The sequence below is a fragment of the Podarcis melisellensis genome, assembly GCF_964234715.1.
Source record: "Podarcis melisellensis genome assembly, chromosome: 8".
Classification (NCBI taxonomy): Eukaryota; Metazoa; Chordata; class Lepidosauria; order Squamata; family Lacertidae; genus Podarcis; species Podarcis melisellensis.
In genome coordinates this window covers 13,205,083-13,222,248 of record NC_138540.1, presented here as the reverse complement: position 1 = coordinate 13,222,248, position 17,166 = coordinate 13,205,083, and the positions used below count along the sequence as shown (strand labels likewise).

Here is a 17,166-nt window from a genome sequence, read left to right as displayed (position 1 = left end):
TCTACCATATGTTTTCAAATGTACCTCTTACACTTTGTTGTTTTCCCGATTGTTGCATCTTGACTTTTATATTTGTTTTCTTAATTGTAAGTGTTTACTCAAACCCTGCTAATGAGTCCACTTCTTTACAATATTTTTGTAAATACGCGTTGACTCGCTAGAAGCGCGTCATCTGATGCAAATACGCCCCGGCGGGGATTCCACTCCCGACGAGAGGAATTGATGGCGATGGGCGGGTCGTTTCTCGGAATTGAGAGCCCTGATTAGGATCGCTTTCGTTTTCTCCCTGCTGCCTGGCGGTGGAGCGGGGCGGAGATCAGACTTGCTCTCGGAGGCGCCGTGAGGCTCTTGCGCTCGTTCCAGACCAGGTAAGCCTCGGAAGGGATGGTGGGGGGAGAGAAGCGTATCCAAGAGGATGGATCTTTTTTTTTTTGAAAAAAAAATACAGATAACATTTGTATTTAAACATAATCAATTTTATACATCACGGGATTCCCTGAATCCCTCGGCTCCCCCCCCCCCATGTCTTCCAATATATATAATATATATATTCCCCCCCCTTACTGTATCTAATTATATTTATCCAAATTGGTTTATATCCACTTTTAACCCTACTAAATTACATTACAAGTCCTCCTAACATCTTCAAGTGCTTACAGTGTTCTTTAAGATATTCTATAAACTTTTTCCATTTCTTAAATTTCTTATCACCTTGGTGTCTGATCTTCCCGGTCAATTTTGCCATTTTGGCGAAGTCCACCATCTTGATTATCCATTCTTCTTTGGTTGGAGTTTTCTCTTATTTCCACCCCTGGGCAAAAAGCATCTTTGCAGCTGTCACATACATAAAGAGTCTTTCCAGGTCCTTTGGTATTTCTTCAAAGGGTGGGTCTTTACAATGGGGCAGGATCTGGGAAGGGCAGCCGACAGGAGTCCATTTGCACTTGGGCTCTCAGATAGAACTCTGCACATGCTCAAAGTGTCTATCTTCACAAAGAGGCAGGTTCTGTGGAACGACACCCCTGTAAGGTAGACTAGTATGAGTGAAGATCGAACCCACACATGGCCTTTTTTAAAAAAATGTATTGAGCCGGACAGGGGTGCCAAATTGAATAAAATGTGGGGGGAGGGGCAGGTAAGCCCTGCCCTGCATAATCAGTCACATGATTCAATACCTCAAGGACCACCTTTTTTCCATATGGCCCTACCTGGACCCTGAGATCATCTTCTGAGGCCTCCTCCTTGAGAGGTCCGGAGGGTGGCAACACGAGAACGGGGCCTTCTCTGCAGTGGCTCCCCGTCTGTGGAATGTGCTCCCCAGGGAAGTTCCCCTGGCGCCTTCATTATACACCTTTAGTCGCCAGCCAAAAAGTTCCTTTTTAACCAGGCCTTTGGTTGACCTGATCAACATCCCATACCCTTTTAAAATTTGGCTATTTTTAAGGAGGTATTATTGGGCTCTTGCTTTTATTTTTAATTTATATATTGTGATCTTTCGATGTGAACCGCCCTGAGACCTTTTGGTATAGGGCGGTATATAAATGCAATAAATAATTATGATGATGATGATGATGATGCACACCAAATGGCAATGCCCATCAACTTGATGGGGCATCTGTCAAACATTCTATGGGGTGGCGAAGCCCCATAACCCCTGGAAGATAGGGGGGAAGGAGAAGCGCATCCAAGACGGTGGATCTTTCTTTTTTTAAAAAAATTTACAGACAAGATTTGTATTTAAACATAATCGATTTTATACATTTATGGGATTCACTGAATCCCCAGGCTTCCCCCGCCCCTCCATGGTTTCCAATATATATCTTTTTTTTTCTTAACAATGATGATGATGATGATGATGATAATGATGTGGCACATGCACACCATTTGAATGGCAATGCGAATCAACATTTTGCGGGCGGGGGGGGGCCTCCCTCAAACATTCTATGGGGAAGTGAAGCCCAATCAACCCCTGGAAATTGGCTCCTAGTATGGACACGGAGCCAGAGAGATTTGTGCTGGCTGCTCATTATTAAACAGGGAGGTACATAAATTTCTCCAACTGAACCAGGAACAGGAGATACAGGTCTTAATGGCATGGCATAGCTTTCCACTTCCTGCACCCATCTCGGGGAGCGGGTCATGAATCAATGGACAGCAGGGTTGGGAAATGCTAAGCTAGATGGATCAATAGGGGGGCTGACTAGGTATAAAGCAGCTGAACTGAAGCATTTAACACTGCAACATTTTGTTGCCGTACCCCGCTTTATCTTGCCTATGGCCCACTCACAGATCTTGTATGTTTGCTCCTTCCCCTTGCTCCCCTCTCTCGTGGTTCATCTCTTCAGGCGGCTGAGACCTCATTGAAGGGGAGATGGCAGCGAACATGGAAAATTTGCCCGAACACCTTCTGTTGGATATCTTGTCTCTGGTTCCAGCAAGAGACCTCATTTGCAATTGCCGGCTGGTCTGCTCTCAGTGGCGGGACTTGGTAGACCTGCCGGTCCTGTGGAAGCGCAAGTTCCAGAAAAGGGACCACGACTCTTCTCCAAAGCCATTGGCTTTCTACATTTTCTCCCACCTAAAAAAGAACTTAATCAAGAACCCTGATGGTCAAGGTATGTCCCCGTTTATCTGGGAGAATAAAACGTTCCTGGACAGAAATCTGAATTATAAAGCCTTTAGGAACATAGGAAGCTGTCGTACACTGAGTCCCAATATTGGTTCATCTAGCACAGTAATGTCTACACTCGGGCTGGGCAATATATCGTCCAAAACCGGTTTGAAGTTCCCCTGATGATAATTTTTTCATAATATTTGAGCTGGTAATATATCATAAATCACAGTGCGTATAAAGGCTAAGCGATATCTGGTTTTCAATATCACAATAACTCACCAGCTAAACACTGCAATGTTATCAGCGGCTAAAGCTCACAATGTCACCAGCTAAACGCTGCAGTCTTGACACCAGTTAAACATTGCAATCTACCATTGTGTCTGAAATAAGGATGGAACTATAAAGAGGCGAACAGGACAATGTCCTGGCAACTGCTACTACTCAGGGGTCTAAAACGGATAAATGACAATATTATCAATCATCAGCAGGCAACCCACAATGCATCCCAACAGGAGTTATGGTCTTGGGCTTGGCTACCAAATGGAGGTATTCAGGACAATTCAAAGTGCGGCGGTGAGTCATAGTGAATACAAATAATCTTGGACTGCCAGACCGCCAGCAGACCTGCTAGGAGACAGAAGAAGCAGCAGTGGCAGAAACACCTTGCCATGACCACGATACAGGTTGCCAGTAGCAGCGACAATCTGCGAGGCCTCGTGGTGGCCTTGAAAACCAGTTATCGCCCAGCCAATATATATATCTTTATATACACACAGACATGCACACACATTGTCTCATATATATATATATATATATATATATATATATATATATATGCAGGTTTTGGTGTCCTCGGGTGTCTTCCCGTGTAAGACACGGGAAGACACCCGAGGACACCAAAACCTGCATTCCTGTACCCGTGAAAATCTACGAAAGCATATATATATATATATATATATATATATATATATATATATATATAAAATTGCATATTCTAAATAGCCAAGCACCTTGTGGGAACCTAGAGGTTGTGGAACTACAGTTCCCATCCACCCCAGCAATCGAGAAATGACCCAGGGTGATGGAAACAGTAGTTTAGCAACATCTCGGGGGCCAAAGATTCCCTACACCTGCTCCTCAGAGTAGATCTATTAGAATTAATTGACCCAATGTAATAATGTCAGTTACGGTAACTTCTGGGTGTCTACTACTTAATCATGTAAACCAAGGGTGATAATTTAACTACGGTCATTTCCAGGCTGCCTGTTTTTTGCCCCTTCATCCTGATTATTTGCCCCACATTTAAGGATACTGGCTATTTATAGAGCAAATTCATTTGTGGGAAGGTTTTATGGCATTGCGTCAAGAAGTCTGATTTGTTGAGATGCGGGTTTCTTGCACACGATCATCAGACCAGCCTAAATCTGAGACCCTGAACTTTCCATTATGCAACTGGGTCCCTCTTGGAAAGAGTGACAGTCTGAAAGTGGCCTAAGTCATTCTTGTTTTCTTTCTAACCCATGGGCTGCTTCCATGCACTCAAAGCTTCTCCCTTCATTTTCTGTCTCCCCATCACACACTGCGTCAGATGGCCTGGACTCCTGGGAAATCCAGACACCTGCCGAGGGCCACTGGGAAACTGAGGAACTGTCCATAGAAGACTCAAAAATCATCTGTAGGATAATCGGCATTTATTGGAAGAATGATGAAGATGCTCCTGTTCAGCTCTACAAATGCTTTGCTGCACGTAACGGGTGAGGAACCTATCATTGTCCAAACTCAAATCCACTTAAAGATGAGGAAAGGGAGTTTTCATTTGCCCTGGTGCGGGTTCTTGTGCTTCACACTGTATTCTGCATAAGGAGAGTCCCCCCAATAAATATAACCCATAAAAATGCAATGGTCATAAAAAGGTGAAGCAAATTGCATCACCAAATCCTATCAAATGAGCTGTTCTTTTTTGTTGTGGTGGAGACTAGTAAGAGCCAGGCCCCAATGCAGGGGCGCCGACTTATAAAAAATATTGGGGGGGCCCATACCGACTTATAAAAAATATTGGGGGGGGGCCAAGACCTCCAAACCGCTCCTGCTGGGGGAACGAAAGGGGCGAGCCCCGGGCTGCCCCGACCTTAAGTGAACCTGTGAGGTTGGCTGCCGCCGTGGGCGGTGAATATTAATGATGTATCATTTTTGTGCTTCATGCTGTGGCCACAGACATGTGATCTGATGGTGAATTTGGGGTGACCCAATGCAAAAATCCTGAGAATCCCTGTGGATCCATGCTTTTTAACCACATTTTTGCACCACTGCAGCCCCAGGCAACAGTGGGTGCGTGATTTTGGGGGGGCAGGCTGTAGCCATGGACATGCTATGTGCTCTGATGGTGAATTTGGGGTGACCCAATGCAAAGATCCTGAGGATCCCTGTGGATCCATGTTTTGTAACCACGTTTTTGCACCATTGCAGCCCCAGGCAACAGTGGGTGTGTGATTTTTGGGGGGCAGGCTGTAGCCATGGACATGCTATGTGCTCTGATGGTGAATTTGGGGTGACCCAATGCAAAGATCCTGAGGATCCCTGTGGATCCATGTTTTGTAACCACGTTTTTGCACCATTGCAGCCCCAGGCAACAGTGGGTGTGTGATTTTTGGGGGGCAGGCTGTAGCCATGGACATACTATGTGATCTGATGGTGAATTTGGGGTGACCCAATGCAAAGATCCTGAGGACCCATGTGGATCCATGCTTTTAAACCACATTTTTGCACCACTGCAGCCCCAGGCAACAGTGGGTGCGTGATTTTTGGGGGGCATGCTGTAGCCATGGACATGCTATGTGATCTGTTGGTGAATTTGGGGTGACCCAATGCAAAGATCCTGAGGATCCATGTGGATCCATGCTTTTAAACCACATTTTAAGTGGGGAGGGAAGGAAAAACACAGAACGGACAAGGAGCACGAGAGGGGTGTGCAGAGAAGCAGCTGGCTCTCTCTCTCTCTCTCTCTCTCTCCCCCCCCCCCCTCCTGGAGCACAGAGACGACACTCTGCTTGCCTGGAGGGGAGGGACTTTCCCTGCTCTTTGTTCCTATTAAGTAGTGGGTTGACATAGCAGCCGGCACAGCGATTTCTTCAAGTAGCTCTTTATTTTGTAAGCTGGAATAGAACTGACTCCAAACAGCTCAGCCGGCCTGCTTTTATAGGCAGCCGGCTGTCAACATTGTAACAACAACAGCCCAGAGTTCCCGCCTAAAATAACTGATGCGGACCTGAGTGAAAACTATCTACAGACCTGAGTGAAAACTATATACAGTATCCCCCTGTTGGCCCAGGGTGAAACTACACTACATAACACCCCTCCCCACCGAGATAAGGCGTTAGTTACAATCGTAATGGTTTCCTTATATACAGCACTACGCGTAATGGTTCAATTAGGCACAAAAGCATATCGTTTACATTTCCCATACTTAGACCAACAGTGATACATGTCCAACGACATAGTCCTTTAAATAAGTTGGGCGCTTGGAAACTCTGCCAGACCGCCGGGGACTGGTAGCCAAGTCCGGAGGGCCACACAGTTCTCGCTGAGGCTGTGGTGCGACCCTAGGTGGCGTTGGAACCAACTCCCCTGGATCCGCTGCTGTGGGTGGAGCCTCCGCAAGTGGAGTGGTCTGAGTCTGTTCTGAAGCGGCTTGGTTCGGCTCCACGCTGGCAGTTTGCGAGGGAGGTGTAGGTGGGGCCTCGCCATCTGTACGTGTCTCTTCTGGAGCCGCAAGCGCAGTTGGGGGCACCTCGGTAGTGTCCAAGTCCCCAACCCTGCGCCTAAGCTGGTCTATGTGCCGTCGCCACAAGCGTCCGTCTTCGAGTGCCACCTGGTACGAGCGAGGTCCAGTGACTCCCACTACTGTGGCTGGCACCCAAGGAATGTCCCCCACATAGTTCCGGGCAAAGACCTGGTTTCCTGGGACAAATGACCGTGGCGCATTGGCACAGCCTGGGGGTTCAGCCACGGCAAAGTCCGGGTGTAGCCGGTCGAGTGGTGACCTGAGGCGGTGGCCCATAAGCAGTTCAGCAGGACTCCTCTCTGTGGCCGCATGAGGGGTGATGTGTTGCACGAACAAGTATTCGGCGACCCGCTCATGCCAGTCTCCCCGGTCCAGGCGCGCCAGTGCCTCTTTTGCCGAGCGCACCATTCTTTCCGCTTGCCCGTTGCTGGATGGATGAAAGGGTGCCATTAGGGCATGGCGGATGCCCAGTCCCAAAAGATACCGCTCAAACGTGCCTGACGTGAACTGCGGTCCGTTGTCAGAGACAAGGACATCAGGACACCCATGCGTTGCAAACAGGCCTCGCAGCACCCGGATGACAGCTTCGGTAGTGGTGGAGGGCATCAGGGCGACCTCCAGCCATTTGGAATAGGCGTCCACCACTACCATAAAGGTCCGGCCGTGAAAGGGGCCAGCCAGATCGATGTGCATCCTCGACCAGGGTGTCTTTGGCGTCTCCCAGGTGTGTCCCTTAGCTGCCGGTGGTGCAGGCCTCGACTCTTGGCACGCTTGACAGGCGGACACCCAGGCAGTGATGGCATCGTCCATATTAGGCCACCAGACGTAACACCGAGCCAACGCCTTCATTTTGACAATTCCCAGGTGGCCAACGTGCAGGGCCTCCAGGACGCGCTGACGGAGTCCCTGGGGAATCACGACGCGGTCTCCCCACAGCAGACAGCCGCAATGAGCTGAGAGTTCATGTTGTCTGGTTGCGAAGGGCTGGAACTCCGATGCAAAAGGCCCTTGTGGCCACCCCCTCCACACCCAGTTGAGCACCCGGCTGATGGTGCGATCCTGGGCAGATGCGGAGGCCACAGTGGCAGCCGATACAGGCGCTGCCGGAAGATCCTCAATCAGAAGGAGCGATAAAGCTGGAGCCGGGTCTTCCACAAATGCTGGAAGAGGGCAACGGCTGAGGGCGTCGGCATGGCCCATCGATTTCCCCGGGCGATGGATGAGCCGGTAGTGGTAGGCAGCCAGGAAAACAGTCCATCGCAGCATGCGTGGCGAGAGGACCGGTGGAGTTGGACGATCACCGGCGAGGAGGCCCAGGAGTGGCTTGTGGTCAGTGATGAGGTCAAAAGTCCTGCCATAGAGGTATTCATGGAACCTCTTCACTCCAGCCACAAGTGCCAATGCCTCCTTGTCGAGCTGGCTGTAATTCCGTTCCGTCGGAGATAGTGTCCTGGAAAAGTAGGCGAGCGGTGCTTCTCTTCCATCTGGAAAACGGTGACTAAGGACAGCACCGATGCCAAAAGGTGAGGCGTCGCAGGCAAGGACCAGCGGCCTGGATTCACTGTACTGTACCAGCACACTGTCTGAAGAAAGGAGAGCCTTGACCGCGTTGAAGGCCGCCGTCTCCCGATGACCCCAGGCCCAAGGCGTCTTAGTGCTAAGGAGTCGGTGAAGAGGCTCAGCCACTGTGGCTTTGTGGGGCAGGAACATGTTATAAAAGTTCAGCAGCCCCAGGAATGCCTGCAACTCCGTTTTGTTCTTTGGGGTGGGGGCCTGCTGGATAGCGCGGATCTTGGATGTGGTTGGGTGAAGGCCGGAGGCATCAATAAGATAGCCCAGGAACTCTACCTGTGGAACGGCGATCTGGCACTTCTCCCTCTTTACCTTGAGCCCAGCCTCTTGGAACCTGGTCAGCACGGCACGGAGGCGCTTGAACAGCTGCTGGTGTGAGTCTGCAGACACCAAGACGTCATCAAAATATGGTACCACGCCCGGAAGCCCTTGCAGGAGACGCTCTATAAGGCTTTGGAAGATGCCAGGAGCCACACTCACCCCGAACTGCAACCGGCGGCAACGGAATGCCCCCCGGTGGGTGACGATCGTCTGGGCTTCAGCAGTGGCATCATCGACTGGCAGTTGTTGATATGCTTGGGCAAGGTCCAGCTTAGCGAAGACCTTACCCTCACCCAGGGAATGCAGCAGGTGTTGGACAACAGGAACCGGATAAGCGTGCTGCTGAAGTGCCTTGTTGATCGTGCACTTATAGTCGGCGCAGATTCTCACCGACCCATCTGGCTTGACAGGCGTGACGATGGGGGTTTCCCACTTGGCGTGGTCAACCGGCTCCAAAACTCCTTGGGCGATCAGTTTGTCCAGTTGTTCGTCCACCTTAGCCTTGAGAGCAAAGGGAACCCGGCGTGGCTTTAGCTTGATGGGGGCGACTTGTGGATCAAGGCTAAAGGAGATGGGCGTACCTGTATATTGCCCCAAGGTGCCGTCAAAAACCTCGGCAAAGTCTTTGACCAGACCCTCAGTCTCTGCGTTAGAGATGCAGTTGATACCGGTGACTTCCAGGCCGAGGGCATCAAACCAGTCTAGCCCTAGGAGGCTTGGCCGCTGACCTTCGACCACCACCAACCGGAGCAGGCCCGAAAAATCCTTGAAGGCGATCCGGAACCGGCCAACGCCTACCACGGGAATGTCGTTTCCCTGGTAGTCTCTCAGGTGTACACGGTGAGAGTCGAGTTGCCTTTTGGACACTCTGGGTACCAGTCTTTTGATGGTGCTCCATGACACGATGGACAGGGCAGACCCGGTGTCGATCTCCATGTCACATGGAGCTCCTTCAATGAGCACCGTGACGTTCAGCTTGCGACGCGTAGGCGAGTCGGTTTGGCCAATCGTGGTTCCAGACGGGCAGCGGCAGTTGGTGAGAGCGAAACAACTTTCCTTGGCAGACTGGAGTGAAGACTTGGACTTGCGAGTCGATGAAGGGGGGGTGTCAGACGGAGCCGATCGGCAGACCTTAGCGATGTGGCCCCTTCTGGAACACTTCCTACAGATGGTGTCTCTGAATCGACACTTGGCACGGGAATGGTTGCCTCTGCAGCCGGCACATTCCGGTTGGCCCTTGGACTTCTGTTGGAACTTCCTGCGCTCCCGCTTTGTCTGGTGCACGTCATCGTCTTCACTGGAGGATGCCTCATCACTGCTGGCCTCTTCATGATGCACCGGAACTGGCTCCCTAGCAAGACGCGGGCTGCTGGACTTGCGGATCTCCTGGGCGGAGCGTTCAGCAGCTTCTGAGACCACAGCCTCCTCAATGGCTTTCTGTAGCGTGAGGTCTGGCTTGGCTAGGAGACGCCGTTGCAGATGGATGTCCCGGACCCCGCAGACGATTCGATCCATCAGGGCATCGTCTAAGTCTCGGAACTCACAGTGCATTGCAGCCTGTCGCAGGGCGGTGGTGTAGTTGTTGATTGACTCCCCCTCTGCCTGGTTCCAGTGGTAGAACGCATGGCGGGCAGCAATCTTGGACGGCTTTGGTGCGTAGTGGTTGCGGAGCTTCTCTTGGATCGTGTCCCATGGTGTTGCCTGGACTGCTTCAGGCGCAACCAATGCTCGGGCCGTCTCAAACACCTCAGGCCCACAGAGGCTGAGGAATAGGCCCCGCTTCCGATCCTTTGATACTGCTGTCAGCTCGTTGGCTTGGAGGTAGCAGTCGAACCGAGCGAGGTAGGAGTTCCATGATTCAGAGGCTGGCGCAAACGGCAGTAGAGGCACAAGTGAAGCCATGATTCCGATGCCAGCCTGAAGGGTGATGGATGGAACACAGTGCTCTAGCCAGAACAGTCAGCTCTGAATTGGTTCTGCCCAGTGATTTCGCTCAGTGATTTCGCTCTGTGATTCAGCTCAGTGATTCAGCTCAGTTCAGAGGCTGGCCGCATCTGGCTGTGCTCTGATGTCCATCCATCCCATCCTCGTCGCCAGTATTAAGTAGTGGGTTGACATAGCAGCCGGCACAGCGATTTCTTCAAGTAGCTCTTTATTTTGTAAGCTGGAATAGAACTGACTCCAAACAGCTCAGCCGGCCTGCTTTTATAGGCAGCCGGCTGTCAACATTGTAACAACAACAGCCCAGAGTTCCCGCCTAAAATAACTGATGCGGACCTGAGTGAAAACTATCTACAGACCTGAGTGAAAACTATATACAGTATCCCCCTGTTGGCCCAGGGTGAAACTACACTACATAACAGTTCCGTTTGAGCAAACACAGCAAGGAACCAGAGGAGGGTGGGCAGTCAGTCCCTGAGGCAGAATGCAGGAAAGCAGCCGCTTCCTCTTTTTGAGGGAAAAATACGGTAATAATTTTCTTAAATTATTGGGGGGGCAGAGCCCCAACAAACGAATTTTTGAGGGGGCTCGGGCCCCCTCAGGCCCCATGGAGTCGGCGCCTATGCCCCAATGGCTTTCCCTACAATGGGTTGCTAGCAGACCATCATTCCTTGCCTCTGCATAGGAGGGGGCAAACTTTCTATCCAGGGAGCTAGAGGTTGCCCACAATAGCCAGTTGCTGAGCCTTTTGGAACACGTGGTCCAAAAGCTGTGGGTAAAAGGTAAAAGTCAAGGACCACTGGACGGTTAAGTCCAGTCAAAGGCAACTATGGGGTTGTAGCACTCGTCTCGCTTTCAGGCTGAGGGGGCCGGCGTTTGTCCACAGACAGCATTCCGGGTCATGTGGTCAGCAGGACTAGACTGCTTCTGGCACAACGGGACACCGTGACAGGAGCCAGAGTTCATGGAAACACTGTTTACCTTCCCACCACAGCGGCACCTATTTATCTACTTGCACTGGCGTGCTTTCGAACTGCTAGGTTGGCAGGAGCTGGAACAGAGCAATGGGAGCTCACCCCGTTGCAGGGATTCAAACAGCCAACCTTCTGATGGGCATGCCCAAGAGGCTCAGTGGTTTAGACCACAGCGCCACCTACATCCCCCAATGCTGTGAGGTAGTGATGGTGTTGCTTAATGTCTCAGGCCCTGCAGCAAGTCTCAGCTCATCACCTTGAAGGACGAGGGCTACTGGGATGAACTGATGGATGAAGCCAGACCCATGATTGAGGTGAAGGACTGGTGAGTGCCAAGTGTCCTGTCCCGGCTGGGGCTCAGGGAGGGTGGACACCCCAAATCAAGTTCTCGGTATCTGTGAGATCCCAAGGATAGATGAGGTCAGTGGGTTGGAGGCAGAGGGGAGGGTCTGCTTGGACCTAGGCTTCAGCCCCAGGGGCAGTTGTCTAGAGGAATGAAGGCTGCCATTGGCCATCACTTCCATGGTGGCACAGAGAGGGCAGTGGTTCTCAAGGGTTTCAGTCTTATCTGGAGATGCCAAGGATTGAACAAGAGACCTTCAGTATGCAAAGCAGATGCTCCAACCACTGAGCTACTGCCAATTAGGGATTGCAGTTTGTCTCCGCTTATTTAGAGTGGCACCCAGTCCAAATTAGTTACCACATGTGTTCATCAGGAAGGCACTGGAACCCATCTTTTAGTTTTATTTTGAATGTTAATGAGACACTTCTCTTTTTTTATATATAAGATATTTATTAAGATTTTTTAGAAAGATACATAAGAACATATAAAAAATAAAACAATACAAAACATAAAACAAAGAAGATGAAGAATACATAAAAGAAGAAAGAATAAACATTTTCCCCTTTAAAGTTCTGAATTTCTTAACCCTGTTTCTTGGCTTCCCCACACCTCCCTTCCTTGCGTTCCTGTTTATACCATCAGATTCAGCAAATCCCTATCCTCTTTCAAATCTCGTTATCTATTAAAATATTTAAGTAAGTCTTATTTCTAAACTTTCATCCCTATTACATTCCTTATTGCATAATCATAACTTATTCACTAATGCCATATTATTTTATATCTCACATCATTTTAACATTCATGGATTTTACAATGTGTCTGCAGGTAGTCTTTAAATTTCTTCCAGTCCTTTTCCACCAAGTCTTCTCCCTGGTCTCGGATTCTGCCAGTCATTTCTGCTATCTCCATATAGTCAATTACTTGCATCTGCCATTCTTCCACGGTGGGTAGATCTTGCGTCTTCCAATGCTTTGCGATAAGTATTCTTGCTGCTGCTGTTGCATACATAAAAAAAGTTCTATCCTTTTTTAACACCGATTGGCCGACTATGCCCAGGAGAAAGGCCTCTGGTTTCTTCAAAAAAGTATATTTAAATACCTTCTTCATTTCATTATATTTCATTTCCCAAAAGGCCTTAATCCTTGGGCATGTCCACCAAAGGTGAAAGAAGGTACCTTCAGTCTCTTTACATTTCCAACATTTGTTATCAGGCAGATGATAGATTTTTGCAAGCTTGACTGGGGTCATGTACCACCTGTTTACCATTTTCATAATATTCTCTCTTAGGGCATTACATGCCGTAAATTTCATACCGGTGGTCCACAACTGCTCCCAGTCCGCCGCCATAATGTTATGTCCAATGTCTTGTGCGCATTTAATCATAGCTGACTTAACCATTTCATCCTGCGTGTTCCATTCTAACAGCAAGTTATACATTCTTGATAATATTTTAGCTTTTGGATCTAGCAGTTCCGTTTCCAATTTTGATTTCTCCACCTGGAAGCCAATTTTTTTATCCAGATTATAAGCCTCTCTTATTTGAAAATAATGTAACCAGTCTCACACTTTATCTTTTAATTTCTCGAAACTCTGCAATTTTAGTTTGTCTCCTTCTTGCTCTAAAATTTCCCAATATTTCGGCCAATATTTCGGTCTCTTTACTTCCCTGACCAAAGATACCCAGAAATATAAAAATGCCGGCACCAAGATCCAGTGCTTTTTTTCTGGGGAAATGCAGGGGTACACATACCCCTAAACATTTTGTGAATCTAATGGGAGAAGAAACTTAAAAAATGTAATTTCTTCTCTAGCACGGTAAATCATCAGCTGTGTCATATGAAGTAATCCAAATGAAAAAAAGTTTCTTTGTACTTTTTTCCACTTACTGTATTTATTTCCCCTGATTTGAACCATAACATGGTGATTTTATTGAGTCAAAATGAGAGTACCCCTAAACATTTTTTTAGGGAAAAGCACTGCCAAGATCTCTCTCAATCACCATGTTGTAGTGGCAGAAATAGTGGTGGTTGATGTGCCCAGCTGGACCTCAATTTGTCCCAGGCTCATATAATTTCTCTCTCTTCCTTCCCCCCCCCCCACCAAAAACAGCATTTCAAGAGAGCCTGGTTCATGCTATAAACTGAGCGTGAAGCTGTTGTCTGCAGACTCTGAAGTCCTTGAAGAACATATTGAAGAACCTGGTGTGCCAACGTGGTGTCCGGTGAGCTGAGCCTGAGTAGAAAATGCACGCTTTTTAAAATTAGTGGAGGGTGGTCTATGGGGGTGAAAGGGGTCCCACCAACCTCCGTCTGCTACAACATGCAGGCCTTCTTGTGTAAATATTTCATAAAAGATATATACCACTAGATTGTAGAAAACCTTAAAGTGTCTTACTGACAAGCAGCTCAGTGGTTGACTACCTGCGAGCTTCCTCTTGCTTAACATCAGGCAAGAGGAGAATGGGGACAAAACTAGACTTTGTTGACTGCCTCTGCCTCTCCTTGGGTCTGGCTCCCCCTACTGTTGGCTTCCGCCCTTCTGCCCCTCCAGCCACTGCTGTGGGGTGAAGGTTCCATCCTGGAAGGGGTAGTTTCCTCTCTGCAACCTCCCCCAGGCCCACCAGCCCCGTCCCTTTTTTCTCTCCTCTCCAGGTTTCACACACTTTTGTAAACTACCCTCAAGGTGTCCGTCATATCCTCTTTGAACACAAAGCGGACAAGAAAATCAGCCTCCTTAAGTTCCTCTACCCGGAGCACTGCCCAAGTGAAGACAGGGAGCCATCCTGGGCTGGGATGAAGGTATTGCAAAGCAGAATCACACTTCACCCACCACCAGTGGCAGAAGAGGATGACGATTACTACGACTACAGGGATTACCCCGATCCACATTCCAGCGATGACGAAATGCCTTATTGGCTTTATTATAGTGCGTCCAATTATGATTCCTGGTACAATGATGACTGGTACAGTGATGACCGCTCCTCTCCTTAACGCCATCATCCCTTCTCTCATCTGCGCTAAATTTTGCACCCAGTTGTAGCTTCGATTTTGCGTTCTCTTTGCTTCTCTCAACTTGTATCTTATGCAGATGCTCTGCTTCTACATATCTGTGATCCAGAAGCATGTCTGAATATGAAAGCAAGGCAAGAGATGGGATGGCAAGGAGGTTGGTGAAAACCAACTACGTACCTCTTTTTTATTTTTTAAGTGAGATGGTTTTGGGATAGCAAGGCGTCCTCTTCCCCCACCCCCATTGGATAGGGCACATCACAACAATGGGTGGTAATCTGAACTTCTTTTTTATGGTTTAATGCTGCAGATCATGGCATCAGTGACACTGGCATAGATCTAAAAAGAGACCTCCTATTTTAACCCTATGTGTTGAACCAAAGGTGAATGGTTCCGGAAACTCTGTGAAATATACTCAGTCGCAAAGTGATTTCATGCTCTTTATTCAGCTCATAGTGGTGAGGAGGAATGAATGGTAAAAGTTCAAGAGTCCCAAGAAGGCCTGAAGTTCAGTCTTGCTCTTGGGTGCTGGGGCATCACAAATGGCCCGTACCTTGTCCCCAGTCGGGTGGACCCCTTCTGCGTCCACCATAAATCCCAGAAAGTCCACCTGAGGCACTCCTAGTAGAGATTTTTCCCGCTTCACCTTGAGACCCGCCGTCTGGAAATGGTGCAGAACGGTGCGGAGGCGGTCCTCAAACTCCTCTGGTGTGGGCCCGGCAATCAACACATCATCGAAGAAAGGGGTGACGCCAGGAATCCCTTTAAGGAGAGAGTCCATTAGATTCTGGAATATGCCTAGTGCCACACTGACACCGAACTGCAGCCGCTTTACCCTGAACGCTCTGTGCCTCTGCTGTGGCCTCATCTACTGGCAGCTGTTGATATGCTTGGGCCAATCAGACTGCTGCATTTTGGATCCTATTGTTCTAGGACCAATCAGACTGCTGCAGTTTGGATCCTATTCAACTCAGTACATAACACCCTGCCAATGCCATCTTGGTAGTCAAGATAACACCACAATTAATTGGTAGCTGTTGTAGCAACGAGCTCATATATGCTTATATTCGCTTGCTTTGATACAAGCTTGGGGCTTGGGGTGCTAGGCTCTGAGTCCACAAAGGGGAACTATCTATAAGATTAGGTATTGGCCACCCAAGCCCTCATCTGGGCAGGTGAAGCAATGGGATGTCCTAGGCAATGTAATGTATGCTACTTTGCATATGCAGAATGTATTCACTTTTGCTTGGGTGTGGACAGACCATCTCCTTGCTGCAGTGTCTGTCCTGCATCTCTGCAAGAGAAGGCCAGGAGATCTGGATTCCTGTAAGCCTATACATTTCTTAATAAAGCACCAGAATGAATCATTCTCGCGTCTTTGGCCTCCTTCTTTGTCATACCTGCTCCCAGCCACTCCTCTGGGTCTACGGTTCAAAACACCCTGGTACCAGACTTTACCTTAAACATGACTTGGAAGGCATAAGCAAAGATCCCGGCCTCTTAATGGCTAATATCATGTGCCAGCAAAGTTTGATTATCGCCTCCTGTTGGGAAGAATGGAGTTCTGCACAGACAGGGAATGAATCTTCCTGCAAAAGTGAAGCTATGAATCAGGAAATAGATGACATAAACAGTCAGTCATTTCTTATGCAGTTCATGTTCATTTAGCTAGAAACTAGCCCAAGGCGAACAAAATAACAAATAGACCGGAATAAAGGTGCTATGACACACTCCTGCCCAAAAGACTCTTCCTCCCTTCTCCATAAGGTAACCTTGGCCCAAAATCATACAGGGAAATCGTCACTTCTGATCTTGGTGGCTGTGAGGATAAAAGGAGGAGGGAGAGAATCACAGACGCCTCCGTGAGCTCCTTGGAGAAGAAGATTGGTAGCTACAAATGTCATTCATTCAGGCTGCGCCATCTCTCCAGGCTTTCAGAATAGGGAGGTGTCCTTTTTACTCTCGGGATCAAGGTGTATGATTTGCTGCCCGCTTATATTGTGACCTTTCTGCTTGGAAAAAGCATGCATGCAGTCTTGTCACTTTTATCCCAAGGAATAAACTAACCTGTAATCCTCTGGGGTGTGAAGTTATTGTGGGTGTAAGGTTATGGGTATAAACACATATTCACAACAGATACACAGTTCAACTCCAGTAGAAGATCCTAATCTTCTTGGGTGGTGCACGTAGCCTGACAACGTACCTATCTAAAAGTAAAGATTTCCTCTTCTAGGCAACAAGGAACAGAGCAGAAGCTCTACTGCAGGGGTCAGCAAACTTTTTCAGCAGGGGGCCGGTCCACTGTCCCTCAGACCTTGTGGGGGGCCGGACTATAAGGGAGGGGTGAACGAATTCCTACGCCCCACAAATAACTCAGAGATGCCTTTTAAATAAAAGGATGCATTCTACTCATGTAAAAACACTCTGATTCCCAGACCATCAGCGGGCTGGATTTAAAAGGCGATTGGGCCGGATCTGGCCCCTGGGCCTTAGTTAACCCATCCATGCTCTACTACTTCCAGCCAACCAAGTTGGATCTGACAGAATTTCGGGGATGTGGGGGTGCCTGAAATGCAGTCCCCCATTGGCTCACTCACTTGCCGTGTTTCTCC

The 17,166-nt window shown here is 48.7% G+C and overlaps 2 protein-coding genes across 2 annotated transcripts in view; both read left to right on the top strand.

Moving 5' to 3' along the window:
- The window catches only part of LOC309376873 (F-box only protein 44-like), a 28,460-nt gene extending 13,507 nt beyond the window's left edge, over nucleotides 1–14,953 (top strand). The window contains exon 5 of the mRNA XM_081923788.1: nucleotides 14,198–14,953. Coding sequence (XP_081779914.1) covers nucleotides 14,198–14,536 — 339 coding nt within the window. The 3' untranslated portion in view covers nucleotides 14,537–14,953. The remainder of the gene's footprint in view (nucleotides 1–14,197) is intronic.
- On the top strand, nucleotides 211–14,191 carry LOC309376947 (F-box only protein 44-like). The gene is made up of 5 exons (XM_081923903.1): nucleotides 211–368; nucleotides 2,346–2,615; nucleotides 4,203–4,368; nucleotides 11,433–11,528; nucleotides 13,656–14,191. The coding sequence occupies exons 2-5, from the start codon at nucleotides 2,372–2,374 to the stop codon at nucleotides 13,774–13,776; spliced, it is 627 nt and encodes a 208-aa protein (XP_081780029.1). The 5' UTR covers nucleotides 211–368; nucleotides 2,346–2,371; the 3' UTR covers nucleotides 13,777–14,191.
- Nucleotides 14,954–17,166: the final 2,213 nt, after the last annotated feature.

What these genes read in the sequence shown, in the direction of transcription:
- LOC309376947 (XM_081923903.1), top strand. Translation starts at nt 2,372, where the DNA reads ATGGCAGCGAACATGGAAAATTTGCCCGAACACCTTCTGTTGGATATC. An exon ending in TGCTTTGCTGCACGTAACGG is followed by an intron (nt 4,369 to 11,432) that starts GTGAGGAACCTA and finishes TTAATGTCTCAG; the next exon opens with GCCCTGCAGCAAGTCTCAGC. An exon ending in ATGATTGAGGTGAAGGACTG is followed by an intron (nt 11,529 to 13,655) that starts GTGAGTGCCAAG and finishes CACCAAAAACAG; the next exon opens with CATTTCAAGAGAGCCTGGTT.